Consider the following 15,153-nt stretch of genomic DNA (forward strand, 5'->3'; position numbering starts at 1 on the left):
ACTCAGTTCACCTCTCAATTACTGTGTTTGTGCTCACAGTGGCGTGACATTAAACCCAGGCTTAAATTTGCTCAGTGACAGACGACACAGAAGGCATGTTTGCTGCTCTGACATTTGACAGGTCTTGACACTTCGCGTTGGGGAAGTATAATTACTGTAATGAAATCAAAAAAGAAAAGGGTTATTTATTTATGTACTTTTAAGCCACCTGACCACTTGCTCTTATAGACTGTAAACTTTTCTGCTTTGATGCAGCAAACACAGAAATGACAGCGGTGGGTTGTTTCTTTTGACGCTAGTAGTTTCTCTTTAGTGTCTTTCTTTGTCATCTCTTTCTTTTTATGTCATACACACACACACATTTTTAGATCTCTTTACACCCATTCTGTTATTAATTGTTATTTTATGGTGCTACATGCCACAGCCTTAGAAGACTAGCCTGCTTCAAACGAAGGGATGACCCATGCCATATTAGTGAGACCACCTACTGCGCATTAACGACTAGGAGAAAGTGAAAATATTTTTCTCTGGAAAGTGGTTTATACACACACTGCGCTTTGTATCTCACTGACAAAATGGCACATTATCCTATTACTGAAAGGTCTTTAAAGGGATCTGGCAAAAATATAGGAAGAAAGAATCAATTGGGAGGAAAACCAAATGAACAATTTCTAAGCTCACCATTGAGAGCGCAAATATATTCATAAAACTACAAAATAAAAGTTTTCAGCTCTGCGTTTTAGAATGTTGCAGTGTAGGTCTTTACTCTGTGTGTCCTGTCGTTGGATTTCCAAAGATGTGCACAGATGGAATTCAGAGCCCCTCATCAAAATGCACAGCAGTAAATCCCCCTGATGAAATGTCCGTTATTTGCATCTCACTAAGGAGGCAGCTGTGTTGCAGGAGCAGACTCCAATCCAAGAGGTTAAAACTAGGAACACAGTAGCTCACACAATAACATGCTAACTCATTTACACCCTTTACACTAAACTTTGGTGTTTCGAACCCTGCCTACCTCCCTCTCCGCCCCTCCAATCAACGTAGGAACACAGTAGCACACACAATAACACGTGAACTAATTTAATCAGCATTAAGTGAGCTGTAAAAACCGTAACACTAAACTTTTGTGTAACGCGTTGCAAACCCCTTCCATCCTCAGTTTGTCTGTTAAAAGACCATTAAAGGAAAGCAGATGCAATATATTTGGTCTCTGTCTCTGATGGTACCCTCTTCATCCAGAAGTTATATTCTCGGATGATGTGACTTTGTGTCAATAGTTGCCGCATATTGGCACTTTTATGACATCTGTGCTGATGCAGCCATTAGCAGTCATGGCGTTATTACCCAAATTATGCTTTCACTTGTCTGTCAGCATTGAAACTCCAAAGAGCGTGACATCCTTACTTAGAATTGATTTGATTCCGGTGCTAATTGGTCTCTGTTATTATTCTCTAGCAAGCATCTTGTCATTGTCAAGAGTAGTGTATGGTATTGAGGTGCACGCAGAGACAGAGGACCAGTAAAAGAAGAATGTCATATTGCAGTGCTGCTGTGGCTAGTTTTAGGTTTTATGTGCCTCTCTATGCGCCATTGTCAGGATGAACACTTCTAGTAATAAGCTCCTATGTGATCCCTCAGCAGTTACACTCTGCACCAGGACATTAAAACCAGCCCACAGGAGAGTTACTGTGTGTGCCTTTGCACACACATGGATCAGACTTGAGAGTAGTGGACAAAGTAATCGATTTGTCACAGTTGAAGCAAAACATTTTTTTATACGTCTTCTACTTTTCTTAGATCCACTTTCCCCCATCGCGTGGACTTTCCATATCCATTTCAGGCTGACACATATTTGATCCTAGCCATTAATTGCTCTTTTCTGTGATTTGAAGCCTGTGGCACTCACATCACAGGATTTGGGAATTTTTGTCTATCTCATTTAAAAGAAATAGTAGGGTAGGGTAGGGTAGTCCCTAAGTAGAAAGACATACTTTACATTTTATTGTTTTGGCTCTTTACCCAAGCACATCAGAGTTAAAACAATATAATGACTATGACGTTACTGTGCTTATTAGATAAACCATGTAGGAATTGTAGCACATTGTCTCCCAAATTTGGGGGAACACAGTTTACTTGCCAAATCAAACGCATAAATAATAATAGCCTCAACATATTTTATATTTGTTTGCAAACCCTTAGCACTTAATGACTTCCTGAAGCCTTCTGTCCACAGACTTCAGCACTTGATCCTAGTGATGCGCTGTCACACAGTCATCTTCACTTATTGCTTGTTTTGGGTGCTGGTCTTTCACGAGTGAAACATCTGCTCATTTGGATTGTATTGGCTGACTTGGCCAGTCAAGAGCATGGTGCTTCGGCTGTATTTAGGATCAAGTTTGATCAGGTGTTGCAGCACTGTCCCAAAACTCAGGGTGGATATATATTTAAAGCTACAACACGAAGTCAGCTCATTAACCTCAGCCATTGTTTCATTTCAAATGAAATGTGTTGGAGTACAAAGGAGTGCATTACAATGTATTACTGTCCTCGTACTTATGGACTGCACTGTGTGTCAGGGCTTTCCTCAAGGATATGGAGTAAGCAACCAGTGAGAAGAAGCAGCCCAGGTCGGGCAGTCCGGGAGCACGCATGTTTTATTTAGCATATGTATTGGTTTTATTTTTATAAATGCCTAAATTAACAATTGGCTCTACTGTAAACGTTTCAATGTAAATAAAGATAATTCATTAATTAGTTAATTCATTAAACCAATAAACGACCACAATTGTCAAGTTGCTGCCACCGATGTTTTCAGGCGTTTCCCCAAAGTAACCCATCATATGATGATGTCTCCTGTCCGGCCAATCAATGCAATTCTTCATTTGTTTTGTCATCAATTTACTCAGCAGGACACAACTTCTCAGCTAAGAGTACACACACACACACACACACACACACACACACACACACTCACACTCGCACACATTCATATATAGAGTATGTGGAGGCGGGACGGATAAAGACAGATAAGCACGTTTCTCTATCATGATGCTCGCAGTGTTTGGAAGCGGAGGTTTATGGTCATAAAATGTACACGTATAGCGAACCACAACTTGTTAATCTAAAAATATTTTATTAGATTTAAAAATTCATTTAACAGTAGCCGGCTTGTTGCAGAATGAGATTTCTTTTTACCGTAAGCAAGACAAGAACAATAAGTGTTAGAAGAGGTTTCCAGACTAACATGAGACTACAAGATCTGGAACATATTTCTCGGTGACTGTCATTGATAGAAGCTCAAACCCTATCATTTTAGTTGGATCCAGTTACACCAGCAGCGTAGTTGAAGATATCCTGGGACTCTTTTCATGTAGCCTGTGAGGGTATAATTAATAAAAGAGCATTAATCATTTTGGAGAGTAAACGTGGAGGGCTCATTCCTCCCGTTTGCCCCCTGACAAGCATCCCGCAGGCCCACTACTCCTACCCCCTCCTACAATGTACTCACCCCGCCACATTATGCCTCGTTTATTGAATGCCAATTAAGCAGATAAATTAGCAGGGTTCAAAGATTAATTAAAAAACCTGCTGGTTTCCTTCTGTGAAAAAACCTGGCAATTGTAAAACTTTCAGCCACATTTTTTTCCCTCCCTGTTCCAAAGAAAACGATGTTAATGTTTTTTTTCCGCTTTGAGGGTATTTACTAGAGGAAATGTAGTTGGAGGAATTTAGGTCACGGTGCCCCTGGATGGAATTCCTGTCCATGCTTTACTGACAAATGAAGCAAAACAGTTTGAATCAGATCGCTTGTGGTAAGATATTGAAACCATTGTGTTACAATGATCTTAATTAGAAGTGGCATTCCTAATGTGTTAGGTGAATTTTACATTTAGTCCGATGGCGGGGAATAACTGCCAAATCAGATCAACCAAACAAAAAGGACACATGGTTTTCTGCGCTCCCCAGCAGAGGGCAGCATGGCTCCACAACTTTTGGCTCACTATCCTAAAACCCTGAGGAAAATGTTTTTTTTCTTCTCTCTGTTCATTCTAGCCGTCTCTTTGTGAGAGTGCTTCTGATAAACATCCCCCTCCATTCTAATCATCATGTCATTCCCTGGCTTTTAGTACTCTGTCCGGCCTTCGCTCCATCCCCTGATGCCTCTCACATGAAAGACCTCTTTTGTGATGCAGAATTAAAGTAGCACGAAGATAATACTCCCAATAACTCGCAGATACTGACTATCCTGCCTATCTGATGTGATTGCATGGCCTCAATAGAAGCAGTGTTGTTTGATTTTGCTCTCTTCTTCAGAGTTGGGGTGTACAGTCTATATTGCTGGAGCCTCGCTACTTTCGTTTCAAGGACTAATTATTGCTGACAATATTTCCTGTTGCTGTACCTCGTCATTTTTGACAAAGCAACATAGATGGGAAAGTAATGCATTGAACTGCAGATGGAACAGGATCTGATGTAAAAGGGCCATAGTGGAAATAAAAGTATAATTGTTGGTAGTTGTGAGACATTTCTTTCTAGTGAAACTATTGTACCGTAAATAATGTGGTTCAAAGTTTTGAAAAGCAGTTATTTTGTTATGTTCTATTAGGTTAGGTCTTTTTTTTTTCAAACTGGCTATTGTTTCACACCATTTTCTTTCTTATTTGTTGTTAATTTAAGTTTCTTTTGTACAATTTATCAACATTATCCATACATTTGAGCAGTAGCCAATTTCTACCATTCATTTTCTTCTCACTGTCTTGTGTGTATCTAGGAGGACATGAACCTGAACGAGGAACGCAAAGCCCCTCTGCGTGGAAAGGACTTAAGCACCAAACGCGAGATGGTGGTCCAGTACATCTCAGCCACTGCCAAATCTGTAAGTGAGATAGTTAACCAAAGAGCTCTGTCTTCATAGGCTGAAGAGTGTGTACTGTGTAATTGTTGTGGATTAGCTGAAGTATTGTGACACTCCAGAAAGAGCTTAACCTGATCCTCTGCTTTATGGCTTGCTTTGTCATCCGTTCTTGTGCACTCTCAACTCTCTGTTGTTGTCTCTCGCTCTCTCCCTCTCCACTCTTCATGCTTGAGTCCCAAATCTTTGATTGCAATTTTGATTAATTTTCTTCATTATTTTTCCCATCTGCCGATGTAGGCTATCAGATATAAACTGTAATCACTCACTCAATGCTAAGTGTATGGTCACAGCTCGTCCAGTCATGTGCTTGCATGCAAGTTGTTGCTCGTCCAGTTGTGTACTTGCATGGGAGTTTGGGTGCTGCGGGTGCTTTGCTTCATCATTTGCTTATTGGTTTAAAAATATAGTTCAGTCAACCTCTTGGTTCTACAGCAGTATTACAGTAAAAAGCACAACCACCAAATACAAAAGTGAGGAAAAGCATTTAAGGCTGTGTTTAACATGAGCCTATGATACATTGATATACTGTATATACTACATTATAGCCAGCTGCACCATACACTTATTTGTTATGACTGCTTAGTTATGACAACAGGGTTTTTTTTTGTGTGGCTGCTCTGAGCACTCCTTAAAAATGAGAAGTCTTTCATATCTATACAACCAATGTCTTTATGATTAACCCGTTTACTAGAGCACAACATTGTTTATCTAGCCTTTTCATTTTGTGTACCAAAATTGATGCATTTAACTTTAAAAATACGGCCTGCAAAATATATCGCAGCCCTAATTTGTACATTAGCAGGAATGTGGCAAAAGTAAAAGCAGTGCTCTGTTTTATTTAAGAGTATTCAAATATATAGAAATAATTGTTACTAAAAATCAATAAGTAATCATGATAAATAATCGTGATCTCAATATTTACCACAATAATTGTGATTATTATTTTGGACATAATCTCGCGGCCCTAATGGAAACTCTGCCCAATCTGGAAATTGATCATCACTCTAGTCCGAAAAACAACAGTGAAATTAAAGCTTTCTGACTGTAATCCATGAACGTATGATGAATTCTCCGATACTCTTTTGAAATGATGGCCAACCTTGGGAGGTTCAGCACAGAAGAGAAAAAGTGATTTCTGCCCCCATTGCTTCCCGAACCCGGTAGCTCTCTCTTGACATCATCATTTATTACCTTCCTCATTGTTATGGTAATTAACTGGCATTATTGATAATGATGATTATCCGAGATGATTGAATTCCTCACAGGGCCCATTATGCTTTGTGAGCACTGATATTTTATTCAAATGAATAACCTAATCTGTGTAGTCAAAGGACAGAGGACACAATGTAATGTCTCTCAACACCCTGCTATCACATTTAATGGGAGTGAAGAGAGGGGGATGGTTGAGTGTCAGGGATGATGTATCTGTACATATACAGATTCATAGAAGTGCCGACAGTTACATTGGAACACCTTTTAAAAACATAGACTGTCAAATACTGATAACACGCGAATGACCAGAGAGACATCAAATCTCCTTTGCAGTGGGAAACACTATACACACAAATATTTCCGTAACTATTAGGCACACAAGAGGGGGCCATCTATTGCATTGTATAAAAGAACATCAGGGGATTGCTACAGCACAACCAATAACCTATAACAATTGTTTTAATAGCCTCGACATTTTACTTAAGGAAGAAATTAAACAAACAATCTACCCTTAAATTTAAAAAGACAATCCAGGACCTTAATGAACCATGTTAAATTGCTTTGGAAATAAGTTTCGCTCATTAGCAGATATTTTCACTTTGTTTTTAATAAAAAGGTCTTCAATAACTCCACACCTAAATGATTCTATTTTGAAAACTGACTTCTGTCTTGAACTAAATTGATATCCTGTTGTCCTTTCAGCTCCTGATAGATAGAAAGAGAGACAATGTATGTATAGAAATCTGAACAATGAAGCTGGAGCATCCCAGCATTGCAGCTTGTAAAACTATTCTAAAAAAACTGGCGTAAAACTATCTTGTGCTCTGCAGTGTCTTGAATAGTATGCTTTGGGTTTCTATAAATTCTTAACGAAAGGGGAATCCTCATAACCACAGACGCCCATGTATAGCCTAGAATCCTCACACAGTACATTACAGTGGAGAAGTGTGACATTTGTTTATAAGGCAGCTTTTGTGATTGCTTTGCTCTTTTTCTTCAACTGTTTTGCCGTCCAGTCTTTAACCCATGCTACATCTCTGCATGTATGAGTATGCATTAAAGACACCAACTACTAAAACATATTTCTCTTCTCAGGGTTAGGCTTTATCTGGGGCTGAGGTTGCTTGTGGTTGCTTTTTGAATTGAACAAATAAATGGTGATCAATGTGGGAGTGGTGCATTCTGGACATGTTGGGGTGTCTTGTTTTGTCGCGGTGCCTTCACTGTTAAAGAGAGACAATCCTTTTCTAACCATGTATGCTGCATTATGAGGTTGCAGTTGTTGGGTGTTTGGAAGGGCTTCACAGACACTCTTCAATTTCCTGGTTTTTTTCTTCTTCTAGATGGTGTTATAAGGTCCCAATAGAACATTTGACAAGATGGGAATTTTTGGATATTACTCTTATAGTATTATGCTACAGAAATACAAGCAGGACATTCATGAATGTCATAAGCTCCCCCACGGCCACACACTACTCAAATTTTAGGTATTTAAATCTGTAAATCTGTAAGCCTCCATTCTTTATTAACCTACAGCTTATGCAGAGTTTGCAGTTGGGCTGCATGATTTGAGGAATATATGCACCAATACATAAAAAAAAGAAATTGACATTGCGATGATGATATATATATATATATATATATATAAAAAAAAAAGATACACTGTGCTGCCCTAGTATGCAGATTTAAAAGGCGTTGGAAGTTTTAACCTGAAAATATTGGTGGAACAAGAAATATTTCCAAACACTGTGTGGCCTTTTTTTTTATTTTTTTTAAATTATTTGTCTTTGCAGACTTACTCAAATGATCAAGGGCTTTGGTGTCCAACAAAAAGCAACCTTATTTCTTTCTGCAACAAAAAAGGAAAAATGTAAGCTTGTTGAACAGCTTTAGGCGATTGAGGTTTCCTTTGCCATGTAAAATGTTCTTGTATGTATACTCATCATTCATGCACGTTACCACAAAAGGCTATATCTATAAAACTATCTGGCTTCAAGTTACTGGTAATATAAGATAAAGGCTAAAAGTTTCTTTGTTTACTCTTGTCTACATCTTTTAAAGGACAGTCAAAGTGTCTCTCCCTGTACTTTAGCCGTGTTTAGTTTTTCACTTTCAATTGAATCCAGCTTTTTGGAATGTGTTTGTGGACGTCCTTGACCATTAGCTTTGCATGAACAGTTGCTTTTCTCTGTCACTTCATTTCTTGTTCTTTCTTCTTGCTTGTAAATGTGTGCCAACATCATTAAATCAGCCACAATTCATCTTACACTAATACAATTGCTTATTTCTCAGAAATTGGCTTTACCCACTGTCTGTGAATATTTTCTTGTTTCATGTCAAACGTGCTGTGTATCTGATGTAGGAAGCTTCTGCTGGCAGAGTCTTGTGAGGGGCATTGTCCACTGTTACTATTGCCATTTTCAAATGATTGATGTTATATTGATGTGACCACCAATGTGCCACATTCTTCCTCTTTTAATGGGGCCTGGCATTTGTTCAGATCATTCAGGCCCTTTCTTTATATTGAGTGTTTATGTAATTGGTACATATTTTTCCATCCATAGTAAAAAAAAAGGGTGGTAACAGCTACATTTGTATTGAGAAGAAAATTCATACACTTGTGCACAGTGACTTGTCTTTAGTTTTTTATACTGTAGTATGAAAGATGCTCAATATCAGATCTCACTAGGTAGTTATACCTCAGTGTAAATTAACTTGGCGTCTGAACTTAAAGGAGTTTTTCCCTTGTTTTTAGTGAGAACAAGGTGTTATTTTGTATTGAAAATAAAAACATGTTAATGAAACTGTGCTTGTCCCCCTCGAGCTCCTCCCTGACTGTTGTCTGCGCACACTCAAGATAATTTCTGTTATTTTGGTCAAGCTGCGAGATTCCAAATGATGTATTCAATGTTGTAGGCATCAATATCTGTGGAAGTGTGACTCATTTCAATGTGTCTAACCAGCTGTATTCAGGTACAATAGTCCCCCGTGTTAGACAGTGACATGCTGCATTCACTGGAGAGCAAAGGAAATGTGGATGCACAGAATGATTAGAAAGTAGTATGTGTGTGATCAGGTGGGAGCACATGTAAAACGGACTTTATGGCTGTCATAAACTCAGGGTGGAGGGATGGAGAAGGGTAATCAAGCATCAAATGGCCACAGAGTTGGAGAGTTTGAGAGTGACAATAAAATAAATGGAAAGGGAGATTAGAAGAGTTGGCGGGAGGGAGGGAGGGAGGGGGAGAAAATGGGAGAGGAAAAAAAGAGCTAAAAACAAGGAGATCTGTGTGTCCTGTAACTTCCAACGATCAAAACACATCTTTTATCAGAAATATGTAGCAGAGAAAGAATTGCTCAGCCACAGTATAGAATATATTTACTCAGCTGACAGGCACCCTTCTGATGTGAAACAAGCCCCACAGTTGCAGTAATAAAAAACAATCCTGCTACCTGCCACGATTGACAGATAACAAGGTTAAACTCTTGAGAAGCGTGGCGACTGCATAGGCTCAAGGTATCTCTGCCACACAAAGTTGACACCTGAAGCCCAACGTTAAGGCAGCTGATAGATATCAGAACAAGGAGACCCTCTGCAGCCTCTTTGTCTACATTAGCCACTGTTACCTTTTTGGAATAAATCTTTTACTCTATACTATTCAGTCCGTTACAAGAACAATCATAAATTAGCCTGTTAATAATTAAGTAAATCCCTTGTGTGGAAATCACCAAGTCTAATGTTGATTCATCACCTCCACAGTTGTTGTTGTTGCCGTGTGTAGATAATATCTTTGCAAATTCTTCATTTATCCACATTTATATGTATCCCTCTTATTAAAGATTTAAAAAAATCGCTGCTGCCAAACACAGACATTATCTTCAGTGTGTGCCCATAATTATACAGGTTCTCTTGTTGGCTTAAATCTCTGTTGTTGTAAAGTGTGTTTGTGATGTCACACAAGTTACGCTAATGCCTCGCTGTGTAATGGAGAGGATTCTATGGCCTACTAATGATTGTGCCGTTTGTGTCTTTTTGCAAATTAACCTTCTCCGCTGATCGCTGCATGCAGATAACTGGGAGCAAAGTTGCGGTAAGTAGTCCATTATTTATTTGGCTTCTAAATCTTGTTCCTTCTGTGTATCTGTCTTCATCCCCCCCCCCTATACACACACACACACACACACGCACACACGCACGCGCACGCGCACACACACGTCTTATTTTGGAAAGATGTCAAGGAGTCTGTTCCAAACTGTGCAAGCGAGGTCATTTTATGTCTTGGATTTTTTTTCCCAGCCTTGATATTGCTAATGGGCTGTAATTTGGAAAGGATATAAATTGCCAACATAATTCCTGCGTGTAAATGGTAGTACTTTCAAATGAGGAATTTTGAAATTACAGCCTGAAAATTAAGTGGGAGGCCTTTTGTTGGTGTTTGCGACTTCTCCTTTGAAATACGTTGCAGTGTAACACCTATTAGCATTTCAATTTTGTGATACCAACAAAAAGCGATAGCTTTTACACAAATACTCATAATGTGCAATCTAATCTGTTTATCAAAGCATGTTGCATCTAAATGGGTTTTAACATTGTTCATTCTGTCTATGAGAAGCAACTCATACGAAGAATATAAATCACTTAAGGCTGTGAGCCCACACTGACGTGCACATTCACACACACACACACACACACACACACACACACACACACACACACACACACACACACACACACACACACACTGAACCTAGTGAAAAAAAGATATCATACATCTTTTCTGCATTGAACAGAAATATTTGACTATTAATTTAGTGGAAATATTCATGGCTGACTATATATATGATTATGCTTCAACAACTCTCTGTTAGAAAGACATTTCGACACAAGACTGTTTTCTTACAAATGCATATTCTTGTTGTTTATGTTGTTTGACTTTACCTTCTCCTAGTGTACAAAAGGCTCACATAATCTTAACAATTGTAATTCATCCTCTAAATGCACTGGTTATACTTTTTGACTTCTCTTACACTGTAATATGCCAGTTGCCTATTTTTCCGCTCAAGATCTCATAAAGCGGAACCTCGTTGCCTTTTCTAAAGAATGGGTTCTGACTTTTTTTTTTTTTAAAGATGCTTTTAGAAAAAAAGAAGAAACACTCTGTTATTGGTTTAGCAGGTGCTGAATTGTCACTTTAAATGGTATTCCCTTGCCTTTTGAGAGCGTCTTAGGGATTAAGAGGACTGTAAAGCTTAACAGGAACACAGGCAAGGCCAAGCAGCACACTGTGACCTGGCATCTGCCCTGGCCATACTCTCAGACAAAACCTCGCTCTTTGAGGCATTTTACAGAGGCATTTTGTATCGATTGCGTTTTCTCCTTCTTTGTCAAACTGTTCTTTTGTGGTTGGTTATTTCTGTGGGTTTTCAACTTGGCCTGTGCGGACGTGGATGGAGTAGCTCTCGATCAGGAGCAATAGCCACATTGTGTTCAGTAAATGGAATATGACAGAATTACCCCAGCTTGTATCATGACTGCTCATCCGAGATGTGGAGGAGGCCTACTTTCAGAAGTTTTGCAAACCATGTCAGATGCCAGAGCTATCAAGTTATCAAGAAGTTGCTTCAACTCATACTGAATAAACTCATAGCATACTGAAGCATTGGACCTGACCTTTGTAACCTCTGTGTCAATCCTGCAGCAGTAGCCTACAGATATGGCTTACATACTGAAAACTGCTGTCATTCTTAAAACCCCCCCCATAAAGTGGAAAAAAAGGAAGGGAGTTTAGCCTGGTTAGCCTATTTTGGGCTACAGTTAGCTCCCTGCTTTGCTGGCAGATTCCCATTTTCACGCTGTCAGCGTGCGTCGGTGGGATAGAGTGCTCTCAGATGTGCTGGAAGGAGAGTGTTGGTTAGGATTGTCTATAGGGAACACGCAACTGTAACTCCTCTGTCTCAGGCATGAAATCTCTCTGGCACTTTCCCCTCTCCCAGTAGAGAATGAGATGGGAATAGAGGACTGTGTGAATTGGCTCTAATCCAGTCTGACCAGCGTGTAAGTGCAACACTGCTAAGTCTCATATGCTCTCTACACCTCCTTAAGCAAGATTGAGGGAAATATGAGCAGCACACATACCTGGGTAACAGCATGCCTGCAGGTAGACTCGAGCAGTCCAGATGGACCAGACATCTTTTCTTTTGCAGTTCTACTGCAGGCGCCTATTGATTACTGCGACTGCTTTATAGCGTCAGTTTCTGTAAAGATTGGCCTAATTTACGTCACAAGTCAAGGACCACATTGTAACAATCCATCAATGACTCCTGCAGTGCTACTGTGAGAATAGACTTCTGTCTTTCTGCACAGCCATTGACAGGCTCTGCAGCTCGGATGGAATGCTGCTGAGACTGTGAGAGCGAGAGCACACGTGAGCGAGAAAAGGGTGTGTGCTCCATTTGTTAAAAAGCAGCAGTTCTCCAGACCACAGGGAGGTGATCAATATCTGTATGACTGGACAGATGACTGCTTATTTCCATGGTAACATGCTGGTCAGCTCTAAGATGTCAGGCAGTGATGGTTAGCGCAGGTGTATAAACACGTATCTCTCCATGTGTAGCTGTCAGTATGTGGATTTGACCAAAGAGCCATACACACACCTCAGACCTGAGAGAAAAGATCAAATGACGCTCTATTATATTATATTATATTCTAACTCTAACCTTATTCTTTTTTCTTTTCTGGGTTTATGGCTGTATAATGATGTCTCACAATTTAAAACACAATTTTTCAGACGTGAAACGACTACAAGGCTACATTCGTTTTCATTCATTCAATCAGAGCAAACGTGCTCTGTGTCGCTGTAAATTTGACAACATTTCAAATTAAAATGTTTTATTTTGGTGGGTTTTACAAGCAAAACATTCAACAAGCCTTGAACCTTGAGTTCTTTTCCTAATTATTGAGTTGAGAGGAATACTTTGATTTACGTGCAATGAACGTGAGGTATTTGTATCCTTTAATTATTTACAAAGGTAGTTCTACAGCTACTAATTATGTTTCACTCGTCAATTTATCAATTATTGTCAATTGCTTTAGACAAAACAAGACAAATTCCCATCTAAAGCATTCACAGTCTTCACATTTCAGAATCTACAATCTACATTGTTTCCTAAATATTCCCAAAGAAATGAATGACCATGATATGTGTTTGTGTTGTTACCTGTGCTCTTGTTCACCTCTATTTGTAACTGCTAATGATTTACAGAATGCACGATAACCAGTAAATGAGTAGTTATAGATAAGGCCAGAGGATTGCATAGCATCCAGATGGGAAACGAGGGAGACAGAAAGAAAGAGTTGCATTGATATGAGGACACACAGACATCTGGCTCCTCTTTAACTCCAATCAAGTGTTCGTTCACTATGCCAGGAGTGCTTACAAAGGACCTTTAAAAAAAGAAAAAGAAATATGTTGAGCCTAAAAGGAAATCAAGGCACCCTTCCTCTTTCATTCCTCTCTTTACCTTTTAAAACCACATGCCTCAAAAGACTGTTTTGTTTCAAGCAATCCATTAAACTGGGTGCTGAGGGTTGAGCAGATTTGATGTGGCACATATCCTTGGTGCTTTAAAAGAACGGCAATGAAAAATTAATCAATAGCGTGTGCCTCCCATGCCCTGAGCCAGTGTTCACCATAGATTCTATCTTAAATTAAGATCAAGGAAACATGCTCTCGAGGGGACGGTTTGAATAAGATGTTTCTTTGATTGGCTGAAAGCCTATTTTAGAGTTCATCTGATGGACATAAAAAGTTGTCTGGGAGTGAGATGAGGAAGGATTTATTTATTTGATTCATTTGAATAGCCTATCTGCAAATCTGTAGTCAGGTGTTTTTGAATAGATATGAAAGATTTGCTGTTTCATCTACTCAAATGCTTTTTTTCTTCAGTGATTATCATAGAGAAATTCTATTTCCAGGTTCTTTCCTTTTTGTTTGAGAGCATCATGTGTACATTGCTCTGCAGTACCACTAGCGGTCCGACACTCCAAAGGGTACCATAACTTTTTATTCATCGCCTCCATTGTAGAGATTTGGAAACATAAGCTTTTGGTCGGACTAAAATACAAGTGTATGAGATGATTTTGGTTTGAGTTTTTGGAAAGCTTTCGGAGCCGTGTAGGCTTGCAACAGAAGTGCAGAGTAAAGTGTTTAAATGTACTTGTTGTAATGCCAGCTGTAAAAGAGGTGTGGCGATCAGATCCTAAGTAATAACACCTCGACAAAGGTCATATGACCTGTCAGATCTCATAATTCTTTAGACCAGGGGTCTTCAACACTTTTCAGGCCAAGGACCCCCAAACTGAAGGAGAGATGGAGCAGGGACCCCCTACTATAAATATTGTATAGAAGAGGCTCGAAGGTTTGCGTGGCGCAGTTTGTTTAGTTCTCTCCTCTCCTTTCCTGCGCTCTGTGTGTGTGCGTAACGTCTTCTGCCTCCATATATCCGTTCACTACAATATGTCGGATTCATGTTAATGTGTATTTAAATTAAAAAAGAAAATAGTCTAATCAACCACAGATGTTGCGACCCTCCCTGCGGACCCCCTGTTGAAGACCTCTCCTTTAGACTACTCCCATGCCGATCTGTGTTATTGTGTAATATGTAAAGGAATATTAGACACAAACAAATCTAAAAACAATGAAAGAGAGACATATACAAATACTGGTGTTTTACATAAAACCTAATATCACCCACAGTTGTAGCAATATTTGCAATGATATTTCATTTATTTAATCTATTCAATGTTATGCTACCTCTGCTGTAGGCATGTGGCGTGTGTAGAGAGCCATTTGTGTTAGTTGGAACACAAATCCAAGCCAGAGGCACTGCTCAGGTGGATGGGAAGTTTACCTTTGGGTCGCCTGTAATTTAGTTACTTCGAAGTAAAATTCCTTATTCATAAAGAATTATTATCACTATTATTTTTTATAAACTCCTTGTACCCTTTCACTTCATATTGGGCGAGT

General features: G+C 39.2%; 1 protein-coding gene across 1 annotated transcript in view; it reads left to right on the forward strand.

Annotated features, from left to right (window-relative positions):
• diaph2 (diaphanous-related formin 2) overlaps positions 1-15,153 on the forward strand; it is a 351,346-nt gene that overhangs the window by 15,655 nt on the left and 320,538 nt on the right. Inside the window, exons 5-6 of the mRNA XM_029442178.1 lie at positions 4,772-4,876; positions 10,198-10,218. Of these exons, the coding sequence (XP_029298038.1) occupies positions 4,772-4,876; positions 10,198-10,218 (126 nt within the window). The remainder of the gene's footprint in view (positions 1-4,771; positions 4,877-10,197; positions 10,219-15,153) is intronic.

Source organism: Cottoperca gobio, chromosome 10, assembly GCF_900634415.1.
Source record: "Cottoperca gobio chromosome 10, fCotGob3.1, whole genome shotgun sequence".
NCBI lineage: Eukaryota > Metazoa > Chordata > Actinopteri > Perciformes > Bovichtidae > Cottoperca > Cottoperca gobio.